The sequence below is a fragment of the Armigeres subalbatus genome, chromosome 1, assembly GCF_024139115.2.
Source record: "Armigeres subalbatus isolate Guangzhou_Male chromosome 1, GZ_Asu_2, whole genome shotgun sequence".
Taxonomy (NCBI): Eukaryota; Metazoa; Arthropoda; class Insecta; order Diptera; family Culicidae; genus Armigeres; species Armigeres subalbatus.
Window position 1 is genome coordinate 287,304,232 of NC_085139.1, and position 14,828 is coordinate 287,319,059.

Consider the following 14,828-nt stretch of genomic DNA (forward strand, 5'->3'; position numbering starts at 1 on the left):
CACTTTAAATTCATCATATTCAGGAATCCAAAAGAAAGTTGGGGATCTTGGATTGGATTCCTCCATAACCCTTTGTTACTCGAGTCCATTTGCAGTTGTTCCTAATTCAACACCAGTTTTCTCCCATATCTGCGTTCCGTCAGGGACTGCGCAGGAGCTGAAAGACTTGCTTCTTACGAATTTGTTTTGGTTTCAGAAATAACTATAAGTTAATTTGCAACACAGAAATGAAACTCATTCTCGAATCAGTTCCGGCTCACATGCGATTTCCAAAATGTTTATTTTGTTCTTTCCTGATGCAATTGTTCCTAAAACCGATCAAAGTCTGATCCATCGTGGAACGAAGTTTCCTCTGAATGCGAACATATTTGTATAGAATGCCCGGAAGGTATGCACAAGTAACCTGACTAGGGATTTTCACCATATCTCCTCGTCTGTCACCCATTCTGCCAGCTGCTGTCAGAGCACTTGGTTTCAATCCGAAATTTCCATCTAATTGATTTCAATGGAGCACATTATCGGATTTGAAGCCTGCATGTTGAGTCCAAGGGGAGGCCACTCTATGAGTGCACATTCCCAGGAATGATCATCTATGGTTTTGTGTACATTTATTCAAACCAAAGCCACAAACATCTCATACTCTCAGCTCAACCAGAGAGTGGCGGCGAAGGCGTAACGTCGTCTTGAAAACGAGCACCCTGCAAGGCACAATAGACTTCCTCTGAACCCAGAACCAACAACCATCACGGCCACATGAGTGCGTCTCTATGCAGGATGAAATGACGTTCATGAAGATGGCGATGATGATGTTGATGACAACTCCCACGTATCATCCTCCATCGCGAAATGCTACACTTGGAGATATGCAGCAAGATGCCTCCCCAGTCCGAATGGTTACATTTGTGCACTCGATTAGTGCAAATCAGTGGCTCTGCACCAGGCTGCACCACACCACATCGTCAGTTCCTCGCACCGCTTCGCCCTTTTCAGATGAGGATGGAGTTCAATTTCGGTTCAATTGGAGCAGATAGTGAGAGGAGAAGCGATGTCGCACCTTCCGCAAAAGGCAAATATCGCCGGCTTTCACAGACACAGAGAGTAGGCCACGTGGAAAGGTCTGTGCGGTCGGTGATGGTAATTCAAGTAGGCGGGTGTGTGATGTGGTTGCCAGGAGTAGCGACGTTTAGTGCCGTCTGTTGCCGTGCAGCGCTTCGAAAATGTGTTCGAGCGCTGGCCACACCTATCGCGATGGATGGTTCGATTTCAACCCGGCTCACCGGTTTTGAAATTATCGTTCCAGAATGGATCTGAACCAGTGTTGTTCAGCGACCGGGATTTGGGACGGGTGTTACCACTCGAGGCTCAAAACGGTTTGTGGTTTGGAATCAGTACATTCGGTGGGTTTGTTTGCCCGCTGAAAGTCACGTATCTGATTATTGAATTGTTCAGTGATAGGATGAACTAAAATTGATCTTCATTTTAATTTAAGCTAACTTTGTGGGAAATTGTTGTATACTTCGAAACATCCATGTAAGTTTACATTTGAATGGATGCACATAGAAGGAGCGGCCCGGTTACCGTACATTTACATCTGGTTCTTAAAATAACGTGACTTTGAGGATAAAACACCACACGCCATCTTATTAAATTTGAATGAATTCAAAACTGACGTAAATTTGTAGAAATTAATTTCAATTATACATCAATGAGAACGCAAAATTAGATCAGATCAATGTAAAGTCGCCAAAATTTCCTTCCAATTACGTTTCAGTATGTAGATTTCATATTTTTAAGAGTGAGTGTTGTAAAAGCGTTTTAGGTTGTCTAGTCTAGTCTAGTCTAGTCTAGTATACACATACACAGCCAGTTCGTGAAAGAATCGAAAGTGATAGATCAATCACACCTATCACTTTTCTTGTCAATATTTATGTTTGGCCATTAAATATAAATGGTTCAAACACAAAAGCGCCAGGCCTCTGTGCAGCGATAGAAAATTCGTGAAAATCAATTCTAACTTGATTTTCAAGTTAAGATAGAACGGGACATTTCAACAACCGCTCCGTTTAGATTATTCAGTGATAGTCAAGGTGATATTGAATCGTTAGTGACTTAGCTAAGATGATTAATGTTCACTCCTTGGGTCCTCAACGCTCGGGATGGGACACAGTTTTAGTCTGATGCCCATACATGATGTAAAAAATTCGCATAATCTATACAGGTTACTGTGAAAACATGAGAATACTTCTCATCTTCATCTGTGCCTTCTCATCTCTGGAACGAGAAGAAAACAAAAACAAACAAAAGCAATAAAAAAAACTTATCGAAAATAAAAATATCTATTTATTCACAGCAGTTCCATATTTTCGCTCTGGAATCGTAATATTGAGAATTGCGCACAATGAGTCTGGCTGATTTATCATGAGCTACGGTAAAACAAAACTCAGCCGCACACGCACTAATAAAACTACTAACCAACCATTCAAAGCTTTAAAAAATCGCGCGTTGAACCATGATGAATTAAATATGCAGAATACAACATTATAATCTTATGAAAACTCATATGTGAATATGTACGTTATGTGGAAGATATTGATTAGGAAAATGTATTGGAGGTTACCACTTTCCCTTGATGGGACTCGAACCCATGACGCTACAGACGCTAGACTGGTGCTTTAACAACTGTACGAAGGACCTCCTTTCGCAACCTAAGCGGCTATTGAAATGAGATTCAAATTGACGCAAGTCAACACTCGCAATCCATTTATCAAGCCAATACTCCACATGTGTATTGTACACGTCCACATTAGAGGAGCGTGAGTATTTAGAATGTCTGGCGGCTATACACAATGATGCGATTCGATCAAAAAATCCAAAAATACACAAATCAGCTCCTAATAAATCAGCCGAAAACTACATAAAAGTTCATTTAATCATCATGTAATGTTCTGTGAAATTGTCAGCATACCAACTGCCGTTTTTGCAATTCTGAGGTCAATCGAAATAAGAACCAATTTCCAGATCGGTAGTGACGGAGGTGTATTTTCCTATACATTTGGCTGAAATCACACAAACTTCAAATCAAATGCGCCAGCTTGCAACAAAGATTGAGCTGGAATTTTCAGAGATTGATTTTTCCACCCAAAGACACAATTCTGGGGTGCCCATGGAATCGACAACATTATTTTCCTCATACTAATCTGGGCCAGTCATACATTCTTCATCAGCAACGGTACTGATCAAGTGATGTAAGCTATTTGCCAGTCGGTCGTCCGCCGCCAGACATTCTAAATACACGCTCCTCTAATGTGGACGACAATACACATGTGGAAGTATTGGCTTGATAAATGGATTGCGAGTGATTTGACTATCGTCCAATTTGAATCTCGAGCTCGTTCAGTAGCGCTAGGTTGCGAAGGCGTCGGAGGTCCTTCGTAGCTTAGTTGTAAAGCACCAGTCTAGCGTACTGTAGGGTCATGTCTGTCCCATCTAAGGAAAGTGGTTACCTCCATTACCCCGAAGTGAAAGAATATAACTTCACTTGGTATTAATTATATTTAACAAGGCAATACAAGTGACTTTCATGATCGTTAGATAGAGACTCACCGTTCTCGCTAGATCGTACGATGAATGATCGCTTATCTTCGTTATATTTCGTGTATTATCGTGGATTAATTGCGGAACGTTTTGTAAAAATGTATTTTGTTATAATCATACAACATCCTCCGGAACTTAGATGTTTCCTACCTAGTTATTTGAAACCCATTCGAGGTTTCGTTCCTCCCAGATCTTCTTAAACATGGTTCCGACCAATCAAGGTAGCTCTTGATAATGTGTTGAAAATCTGTTTTCGTGATGGTAATGACCTACGGTAGGAGCCAAAATGTTGTTGGATGCAATTGATCATCGAGTTTTAAAGTCGGAGCTGATTGACGTGAACTAACTTAACACTATGTTTAAATTTATGAGGTATGTTAACTTGCTAACTTGTTTCAAAATTTTAACTGGTATCCACCTAAATGGTCAAAATGGTTCCTATACAATGCCTTCTGACCACACGAAAACAATTGTACTTTTACGATCTTCGGTTCTTGTCTCACAAATTTGGGTTTATCTTCTTTCTTACAGTTACCAATTGTCCTCCCGGGATTTAACTTCTGTTCGCCTGGAAATTGCTGCTGGGTAAATGCTGGGTAAAGCGTACCATTGGTACTTCGCGTACCTGAAGGAATAAAATAGACCCCATCTCGCGGTCCTTAGCCTCTACCCAGCAACTCCTATCCTCACCTCAGGTGCTGGCGACACGGAACCTTAGGGAAGATCGGTAACCAACCGGTGGGAACATGGTCATGCTGACAGGGAAGGGGGGCTCCTCCGGGGTACAAATCTTACTGAGCGTCTGTTCTCCATATCAGGATCGGCTCACAACAGCGTCTGTTCTCCATGTTAGGAGGCTGATCGTCCGAGTGCCAGCGAGGGACTCTATGAAACTTGACATGGTCCACGGAAATAAGGAAATGATCCTCGGAAATTTAGGGGTTTGTGTCAGGCCCTGCAAGCCAGCCTTTAAAATCATAAGCAACGAACAATCAACAAGAGAGTACGGACCGGAACCATGGCGAAGACCACTGCGACGAAAAGGACTGGATTGGAAACTCGGTTCGTGGAACTGCAAACTCTCAACTTCATCGGGAAGCCATACTCGCCGATGTGCTCAAGGACGTGGATTCAACGTAGCGCTGCAGGAGGTTTGTTGAAGGGATCAATGGTGCGAACGTTTAGAGGTAATCCCATTCACCAGAGCTGCGGCACACACGAGCTGGGAACAGCTTTCATAGTGATGGGCAATGTGCGTTATCGGGTGGTGGCCGATCAATGAAAGAATGTGCAGGTTGAGCATCAAAGGCCGGTTCTTCAACTTCAGCATAATCAACGTTCATAGCCCACACTCCGGAAGCACTGATGATGATAGACGCATTCTACGCGCAGCTGGAACGTGAGTAAAGCGCTCAAGCCACGACGTCAAAATCATCATAGGAGATTTGAACGCTCAGGTTGGCCAGAGGAGGAGTTTAGACCGACTATTGAAAGTTCAGCGCTCACCGGCTGACGAAGAAAACGGCTACGACTGATTTATTTCGCCGCCTCCAAGAATATGGCCATTCGTAGCACCCCTTTCCAACAGCCCCGTATCGGTACACCTGGAGATCACCACTGCAGACAGAATCACAAATCGACCAGTTCTGATTGATGGACGGACTTCTCCGACATTATCGACGTCAGGACATATCATGGCGCTAACATCGACTCTGACCACTATCTAGTGATGGTAAATGCGCCCAAAACTATCAGTCATCAATAATGTTCGGTACCGACGACCGCCGCGGTAAGACCTAGAGCGACTGAAGAAACCTGATGTCGCACTCGCATAGCGCAGCATCTCGAGGCAGCGTTGCCGGAAGAGGATGAGCTCGATGGGCCCTCTTGAGGACTGCTGGAATACAGTCAAGAGCGCCATTAACGACGCAGCGGAGAACAACGTCGGTATATGGGTCGAAGTCGACGGAACGATTGGTTCGACGAAGAGTGCAGACAGATTCTGGAGGAGAAGGACGCAGCGCGGGCGGTCGCTGCAGCAAGGTACCTGGCAGAACGTGGAACGTTATAGACGGAAGCGCCTTTTTCAGGAGAAGAGACGCCGCCTGGAAGAAGCGGAGTGCGAGGAGATGGAACAGCTGTGCCGTTCTCAAGAAACACGCAAGTTCTACCAGAAGCTCAACGCATCCCGCAAAGGCTTCGTGCCGCGAGCCGAAATGTGCGGAAAGGATGGGAGCATATTGACGGACGAACGTGTGGTGATCGAAAGGTGGAAGCAGCACTACGAGGAACATTTGAATGGCGCTGAGAGTACAGGCAGAAAGTCAAGGCAGGAGAGATGACTACGTCAGTTCAGCGGACGATGGAAGCCAACCAGCCCTCACCTTGAGGGAAGTTAGGATGCCAACAAGCCAAAGACCAATCAACAGCTGGTAAGGATGGTATCGGGCTGAGCCTCATCAAGATGGGCCCGGAAAAGCTGGCCACCGCCCTGCACAAACTGATAGTCAGAATCTGGAAACGAACAGCTACCGGAGGAGTGGAAGGAAGGGTATGCCCCATCTACAAGAAAGGCGACAACCGAGTGTGAGAACTTTCGAGCGATCACCATCCTTAATGCCGCCTACAAAGTGATATCCCAGATCATCTTCCGTCGTCTGTCACCATTATGAACGAGTTCGTGGGAAGTTATCAAGCCGGCTTCGTTGACGGCCGCTCGACAACGGACCAGATCTACTGTACGGCAAATCCTTCAAAATGCCGTGAATACCAGGTCCCAACGCACCATCTGTTCGTTGATTTCGCGGCATACGACAGCATAGACCGCGTAGAGCATGGAAAATTATGGACGAGAACAGCTTCCTGCGAAGCACCAGACTGATCAAAGCAACGATGGATGGTGTAAAACTTGTGAAGATTTCGAGCGAACACTCCAGTTCGTCTGAATCGCTCCGGGGACTAAGACAAGGTGATGGACTTTCGTGCCTGTTCAACATTGCGCAGAAGGTGTCATGCGGAGAGCCGTGTAAGCCGGGTACGATTTCAATAGATCCAGTCAATTTATTTGCTTCGCGGATGAATGGACATTGTCGGCGAACATTAAAGGTGGCAGAACGTACACCCGCCTGAAACGTGAAGCAACAAAAGTTGGACTGGTGGTGAATGCGTCAAAGACAAAGATACGCTTGTGGGGGAACCGAGCGCGCCAGGCCGCCTGGGAAGCAGTGTTACGATACGGGATACCTTGAGGTGGTCGAGAATTGTCACCTCGGATCCTGCTAACGGCTGACAACAACGTTAGCCGTGAAATACGAAGCGCATCATCAGTGGAAGTCGGGCCTTACGGGCTCCAGAAGAAACTGCGGTCGAAAAAGATTCGCCACCGCACCAAATGTGCGTGCATAAGACCCTTATAAGACCGGTTGTCCTCTACGGACATGAAACATGGACAATGCTCGAGGAGGACTTGCAAGCACTCGAGTATTGAGAGACGGTGCTTAGGACCATCTTTGGCGGTGTGCAGAAGACGGTGTGTGGCGGCGAAGAATGAATCATGAGCTCGCCAACTCTACGGCGAACCCAGTATCCAGAAGGTAGCTAAAGCCGGAAGGATCGATGGGCAGGACATGTTGCAAGAATGCGGACAGCAACCCTGCAAAGATGGTGTTCGCTTCCGATCCGGCAGGTAGAGACGGCGTGGAGCGCAGGAGCGAGATGGGCAGACCAGGTGCAGAACGACTTGGCGAGCGTGGGGCGTATCCGAGGATGGAGAGATGCTGCCTCGAACCGTGCATTGTGGCGTCAAATTGTTGATTCAGTGTTATCTGTTAATATGTTAACTAAATAAATGAAATGAAAATCGCCTGGAAATTTAGATTTTTTGTTGTTTAGCAGACCTATTAGCGTTTTTTGTTTATAGGTGAAAATTAAGTCGAGGGAGTTGCTTTTGTTGCTGTGACGACAAACCCTTGTTGCAGCGACGCTGTAGTACTCTATCGAAGAAGAACATCCCTGTTCGCGTTGACGTAGAATGTCAGTGAGGATTCAGCGTGTTTACGATAGAGGAGAAAATCACGTTGTACAAAGTTTAGTTGTCGTATAAAAGATTCTTTCTCGAATAATTGAGTACCGTAATCCGGTATCATTGATCAATTTTTCAATGTTTTGTAAATATTTCCTCCGTAAATTAAATGATTGCTTTTTTCTATTTTAAACGAGTACTGCTACGTGTAGAACGTTTGAGGCTATTGTTCTTGATTATTTGATAATTATAAAATTGTTTTAAAATCTGTTTGTCTAGTTTTCGAATTTCCAATTTGGGTAACTTTGATCATCAATCATTTCACTTTTTGTCTATAAAGCAAGCGTTTGTAAACGCCTTAAGGTAGGCAATTACTTTTGAAATCCTTATACTGAGGCGAAGCGTATTGATTGTTTCGAGAGGCATCCATGCCAGGTGAATTATCTGGTTTTCAACATAAAAATCAAAATTTTGAAACAAAAATATGGATAAACAAAGAAAATAAGATTACTTATCACCCAATTGTGGTATGATCTCAATTTTTTGTTATTATGCTTGTTTTGAGTGCTTTTTTCAGCTCAGAGTTAACAAAATGATGTTGATTTTATTTTTCAAACTATGGCAAAATTAAATGTAAATTCTAGTGGAGATTATATTATTCGGTAAATTTAGTCAAGATTAAAATACCTAACTCATAATAGTAATCGACAACAGCAGTACGTAACCGAAGTAAAAATTTTCTTCAAATTACAATACACAACCGCAGAGAAATCAGATTTTTATTCTCTTATAACAATTCATACTCAAAATTAGCATGGAGCGCCTGGTGACTGCAGCTCAATCGCAATAAGATAAAACCTTCTATTTTCGGCTGTCAAAATTAGCGATAAAAAAGTTCTGATATTGAAAAATTTGTGAAATTTCGAAAAATATGCGAATTGTTTTGAGAGTCTGGACTATGCAAAATTGAAGTCATAATCATGTTCAAGAATAATGTTAAAATTTATGAAAATCAATTCTTTGTTACAATCAGGCGTAATAATTGACATTTGTCGTCAAAAATTCTTATTCACTCAACGGTTTCCGTTACTCAACCACCAAGAACCAATTTTTAGAAGGCACTAACTATTTTATAAATTGAAAACAAAATATTCTGTAATTTAGTTTTGCCCTAACATTTGACCGAATACAGACCACCATCATGTAAATTCTTCATGCCGGTTTTCACTGCAGCACTCTATTGATTTTTTTGTTTCCAATTTTTAAATTAGTTAGAGGCTTCAAAAAATAGCGGCATCTGATGAAATTAACCTTGAATAAGTCAAGAAATGAAAAGAGATACAATTTTTGTCGAGAAAGCTAACTGTCATATGACGAGTTTAGCACAATTCCATTTAGATCCACCACCTCGTAATACTTTTACATATACGTATTTCGATCTCAACTGTAAGATCGTCTTCAGTGTCTCGTACTTGACTCGACTTACTGAAGACGACCTTACAGTTGAGGTCGAAATACGTATAAGTAAAAGTATTACGAGGTGGTGGAATTAAATGGAATTGAGCTAAACCCATCTTTTGACGGTGAAAACATTCCACTAAAAACGAGCTAAATAATTTTCTTGGAGAAATCTAAATTGAAAAAATCATCAGTACAAAAAGTATATTGTCGGTCTCTGTCGAGCGAAAATGTGAATCAAAGAACATGTTGTGAATTATGGACTGAGCATGGGATTAACTGTACCTCACTGCACTTTTTTCAACACTCATAAACAAAAAATCTACGAGTTGTTTTACAAACTAAAGGTATGTGCAATAATTTAATCGAAAATCAAACTCTGACGATCATGTGAGCACTTACCGACAACTGTAAAGAGCACAGCGACCCACTTCTCACTCAAGTGGCACCGTTTCTGCAGCTCCATCGAATCACTGCTGCTCTGATTGCTCAACATCCTGCGAGTTGATTGCTGAATTTTTCCCGCATTCACCATGGTGATGAACCTTTAACACTTCTACCAACACTATTCGATGCAATTAAATTCCCACTTCAACCGAAACACAAAGTTTATTGTTCTCACCGCGCACAATGTTTCTCACCTTAATCCAACGCCAACTTTGTTGATAATTCTGGTTGGCGCCCTAACAATCACCCCGCCTACTACACACCTATTCAGTAACTGCACAGTTGCGGGTCAGGTCCTTTCGCACTTCCCGTGGATTTTTTACTGCGGCTTTTGCGCTCCTTTCACCTCTCAAATGAACCAACAGGCGATAAAAAATGTTTGCGATGCAAATTACGCCGACCAGCAGCCACCCCTCACCAGTCTAACCATTCGCCACGTTTCCCTCCCGTTTTGTTATCCTTCTCCACCTTCCTCGAACTAAAAGTGCCGCCCTGTGGCGGATGCTGCGGTCAGGATTTATTAAAAGCTAATTAAGCTGGAGGGAGCGCATTCACACCATTTGACCTCCCCGCTCTGTTGTTCAACTTGGGTTCGTTCCACCTCACTAAGCCGCAAATAGTGGGCCGGGATAAGGCACGACTTGCTCACTCCACACGGGCGCTAAATAATGCAACGACTTTTTCGCGGCACGATCCGACTCAGACTGACTGAAAATTGATGATCGCGGCGGAAGAATATTCCCAAGTCGACTGATTTGAATTTGTTGGAATTGTAGGAAAAAAATGGAATACAAGCATAAACGACGGGATGGGCTTATCAGGTCGATTTTCAAAATATAGCGATAGTGGCGCCCTTGCCTGACGTTGTACGGTGATTCCCTTGTGAACAAAATTTTGTGAAAACGACAAAGTTTAAATGAAGTACAGTTTCATGTGATCTGTGGAACATTTGAATGTTGAGCAATACTTCTTTAGATGTCGAATCAAATTTAGTTGATAATTGTTTCTACATTTGTTTACATATCTTCACCCAACCAGCGAATGCTAGCTTTATATTCTCATTTTCTGCATTAACTACTCTAACTATTTCGCATATGCCCAGGTAATATAACATATTTTGGAATGTTTTTATACAGAACTGTAAGAAAATCTTGCATCCGATGCTTGGGTGTACTGCAGTTGACTTCATACGTTTCTCAATATATCTAATTTTCGTTCGAAACCTCAAATCTTCAGCAGTCTCCCATATGGCATTTTGTCCATCTTTCGTTTTTAAATACACCACCATGCGAGGGATCAGCAACTTTCTTTTTTTAAACCCATGCTTCTTTGATTCTTGCTGCGCCATGCGTTGAGCATGAATGCGGGTCGCAAGAACGCTCCCTGCGAAGCAGAGTGTGGTGAACGGAGGTGATGATAACGAGACGAAGCCATGCTGCCGCGCCGTCACTAAAAGAAGTTTGCTGCTTTTTTTCGGCTTTTCGTTGCTACTGCCGCGGCTAGGCCAGGCAGGACTGATAAGAACAGTTTTTTGTTGTGTACATCCGAACTTAATAACAACTATTAACGGGCCAGGCTTTGCGTCCGATTAGTGACGAATGCAATCAACCGGCCGTGCACTCAGCCAGAAAGTGACACCACATCATGGTGGACCTACGTGAAAAAGTGGACTTGCGGTATGCTTCGTCAGAGTGATCGTCAATGTGGGCGATGACGGTCGAAAAGGAGGCAACGTCAAAGATGATTTACGAGAGTGATTGTCGAAACAGTAAACTATTTCCGGTATAGCCGGTCAGAGGCATTCATATGGAGGATGATTTATTTGGTGTAGTCAAAACTGTGTTGATTCTGATTTGACAGCCGTTATTTATTGATGATCCGAGGTTACGTAAAGAAACTGATGACAGATTGCCTCGCAACGACATTAGGCCATTTGACCTAGAGCAGTTAAACCAAATGCTTTTTAGCTAAAAACTCTTTTACGAAATCATCATTTCAGTGTTTATTTCTATGCTATGGGACTTGTTCTCAAAGTAGTCGATGGTCATTTTCTTTTTTGATGTTCAGATTCAGGTTTATCTACCAATGGGCTGATGATGTCAAAAAGCTATACTTAATAAGAGTAAAAGATACCGCTAGGAGATGTGTTACTGGGGGGCAGCAGGGACTATGTCCAAGGGCTTGACGATCCCTTCCCAGGCCATCTGCGAGTTGTAGGGCTTGCCTAGGATGTGGTGGGGTTTGACAGTGGGCCCTGTTAAACCTCTATAAAAAGCTGCATGAATCCGCAAGTAGGCTCCGCCAAAGCGACCGTGTGCCGCTCAAAGCGCACAAGCCCAAGTCCTGGTGTTAGGTGGGACGCTGAACAGCCCTGACAGCCCCTCCGACGAGACAGGAGGTTTGCGCAGGCCCAATAAGCCGCCTTTAAAAACAACTATTACGAACGACATAGAAGACAATACGACTCGATACAATCGGCAACGACCTAGGCGAAGAATAAAGGATCACGATTGGAAGCTTGGAACATGGAACTGCAAGTCGCTAGGCCTCGCAGGTTGCGACAGGATAATCTACGATGAATTACATCCCCGCAACTTCGATGTCGTAGCGCTGCAGGAAATCTGCTGGACAAGACAGAAAGTGTGGAAAAGCGGGCATCGAGCGACTACCTTCTACCAAAGCTGTGGCACCACCAACGAGCTGGGAACCAGCTTCATAGTACTGGGAAAGATGCGCCAACGTGTGATTGGGTGGCAGCCAATCAACGCAAGGATGTGCAAGGTGAGGATAAAAGACCGTTTCTTCAACTATAGTATCATCAACGTGCACTGCCCACACGAAGGGAGATCCGACGACGAGAAAGAAGCGTTCTATGCGCAGCTGGAGCAGACATACGATGGATGCCCACTGCGGGACGTCAAAATCGTCATTGGTGACATGAACGCACAGGTAGGAAGGGAGGAAATGTATAGACCGGTCATCGGACCGGATAGTATTCATACCGTATCGAACGACAACGGCCAACGATGCATAAATTTTGCAGCCTCCCGCGGAATGGTAGTCCGAAGCACTTTCTTCCCCCGCAAGAATATCCACAAGGCCACATGGAAATCACCTAACGGAAGTAACGGAAAACCAAATCGACCACGTTCTAATCGACGGCAAATTCATCTCCGACATCACGAACGTGCACACTTACCGCAGTGCGAATATTGAATCCGACCACTACCTTGTTTCAGTATGCCTGCGCTCAAAACTCTCGACGGTGATCAACACGCGTCGGAGTTGTCCGCCGCGGCTAAACATTGGGCGGCTACAAGACGGTAGACTAGCCCAAGACTACGTGCAGCAGCTGGAAGGGGCACTCCCAACGGAAGAGCAGCTAGGCACAGCATCTCTTGAAGATGGCTGGAGAGATATTCGATCCGCCATTGGAAGCACCGCAACCACTGCACTAGGCACGGTGGCTCCGGATCAGAGAAACGACTGGTATGACAGCGAATGTGAGCAGTTAGTTGAGGAGAAGAATGCAGCATGGGCGAGATTGCTGCAACACCGCACGAGGGCGAACGAGGCACGATACAAACGGGCGCGGAACAGACAAAACTCCGGACTCCAGACAAAACCGGAGGAAAAAGCGCCAGCAGGAAGATCGAGACCGTGAAGAGACGGAGGAACTGTACCGCGCTAATAACGCACGAAAGTTCTATGAGAAGTTGAACCGTTCACGTAAGGGCCACGTGCCGCAGCCCGATATGTGTAAGGACATAAACGGGTACCTTCTTACAAACGAGCGTGAGGTGATCCAAAGGTGGCGGCAGCACTACGAAGAGCACCTGAATGGCGATATGGCAGACAACGGTGGCGGTATGGTAATGAACCTAGGAGCACGCGCGCAGGACATGCGACTTCCGGCTCCGAATCTCCAGGAAATCCAGGAGGAGATCGGCCGGCTGAAAAACAACAAAGCCCCTGGAGTTGACCAACTACCAGGAGAGCTGTTTAAACACGGTGGTGAGGCACTGGCTAGAGCGCTGGACTGGGTTATTACCAAGGTTTGGGAGGATGAGGTTCTGCCGCAGAAGTGGATGGAAGGTGTCGTGTGTCCCATCTACAAAAAGGGCGATAAGCTGGATTGTATCAACTACCGCGCAATCACATTGCTGAACGCCGTCTACAAGGTACTCTCCCAAATTTTATGCCGCCGACTAACACCAATTGCAAGAGAGTTCGTGGGGCAGTACCAGGCGGGATTTATGGGTGAACGCTCTACCACAGACCAGGTGCCGCGAATACAACGTGCCCACACATCATCTATTTATCGACTTCAGAGCCGCATATGATACAATCGATCGGGACCAGCTATGGCAGCTAATGCACGAAAACGGATTTCCAGATAAACTGATACGGTTGATCAAGGCGACGATGGATCGGGTGATGTGCGTAGTTCGAGTTTCAGGGGCATTCTCGAGTCCCTTCGAAACGCGTAGAGGGTTACGGTAAGGTGAGGGTCTCTCGTGCCTGCTATTCAACATCGCTTTGGAGTGAGTAATACGAAGGGCAGGGATTGACACGAGTGGTACGATTTTCACGAAGTCCGTCCAGTTATTTGATTTCGCCGACGACATTGATATATATGGCACGTAACTTTGAGAGGATGGAGGAAGCCTACATCAAACTGAAAAGCGAAGCTAAACGGATTGGACTAGTCATCAACACGTCGAAGACGAAGTACATGATAGGAAGAGGCTCAAGAGAGGTCAATGTAAGCCACCCACCACGAGTTTCTATCGGTGGTGACGAAATCGAGGTGGTTGAAGAATTCGTGTACTTGGGCTCACTGGTGACAGCCGATAACGATACCAGCAGAGAAATTCGGAGGCGCATAGTGGCTGGAAATCGTACGTACTTTGGACTCCGTAAGACGCTCCGATCGAATAGAGTTCGCCGCCGTACCAAACTGACTATCTACAAAACGCTTATAAGACCGGTAGTTCTCTACGGACACGAGACCTGGACGATGCTCGTGGAGGACCAACGCGCACTGGGAGTTTTTGAAAGGAAAGTGTTGCGTACCATCTATGGTGGGGTGCAGATGGCGGACGGTACGTGGAGGAGGCGAATGAACCACGAGTTGCATCAGCTGTTGGGAGAACCATCCATCGTTCACACCGCGAAAATCGGAAGACTGCGGTGGGCCGGGCACGTAGCCAGAATGTCGGACAGTAATCCGACGATCCGACTGAAACAAGAAGGCGAGGTGCACAGCGGGCAAGATGGATCGATCAGGTGGAGGACGATTTGCGGA

At 45.0% G+C, this 14,828-nt stretch overlaps 1 protein-coding gene across 1 annotated transcript in view; it reads right to left on the reverse strand.

Moving 5' to 3' along the window:
* Positions 1–10,239, reverse strand: part of LOC134207689 (facilitated trehalose transporter Tret1-2 homolog) — a 128,674-nt gene extending 118,435 nt beyond the window's left edge. The window contains exon 1 of the mRNA XM_062683485.1: positions 9,476–10,239. Within this exon, the coding sequence (XP_062539469.1) occupies positions 9,476–9,608 (133 nt within the window). The 5' untranslated portion in view covers positions 9,609–10,239. The remainder of the gene's footprint in view (positions 1–9,475) is intronic.
* Between the last annotated feature and the right edge of the window lie 4,589 nt (positions 10,240–14,828).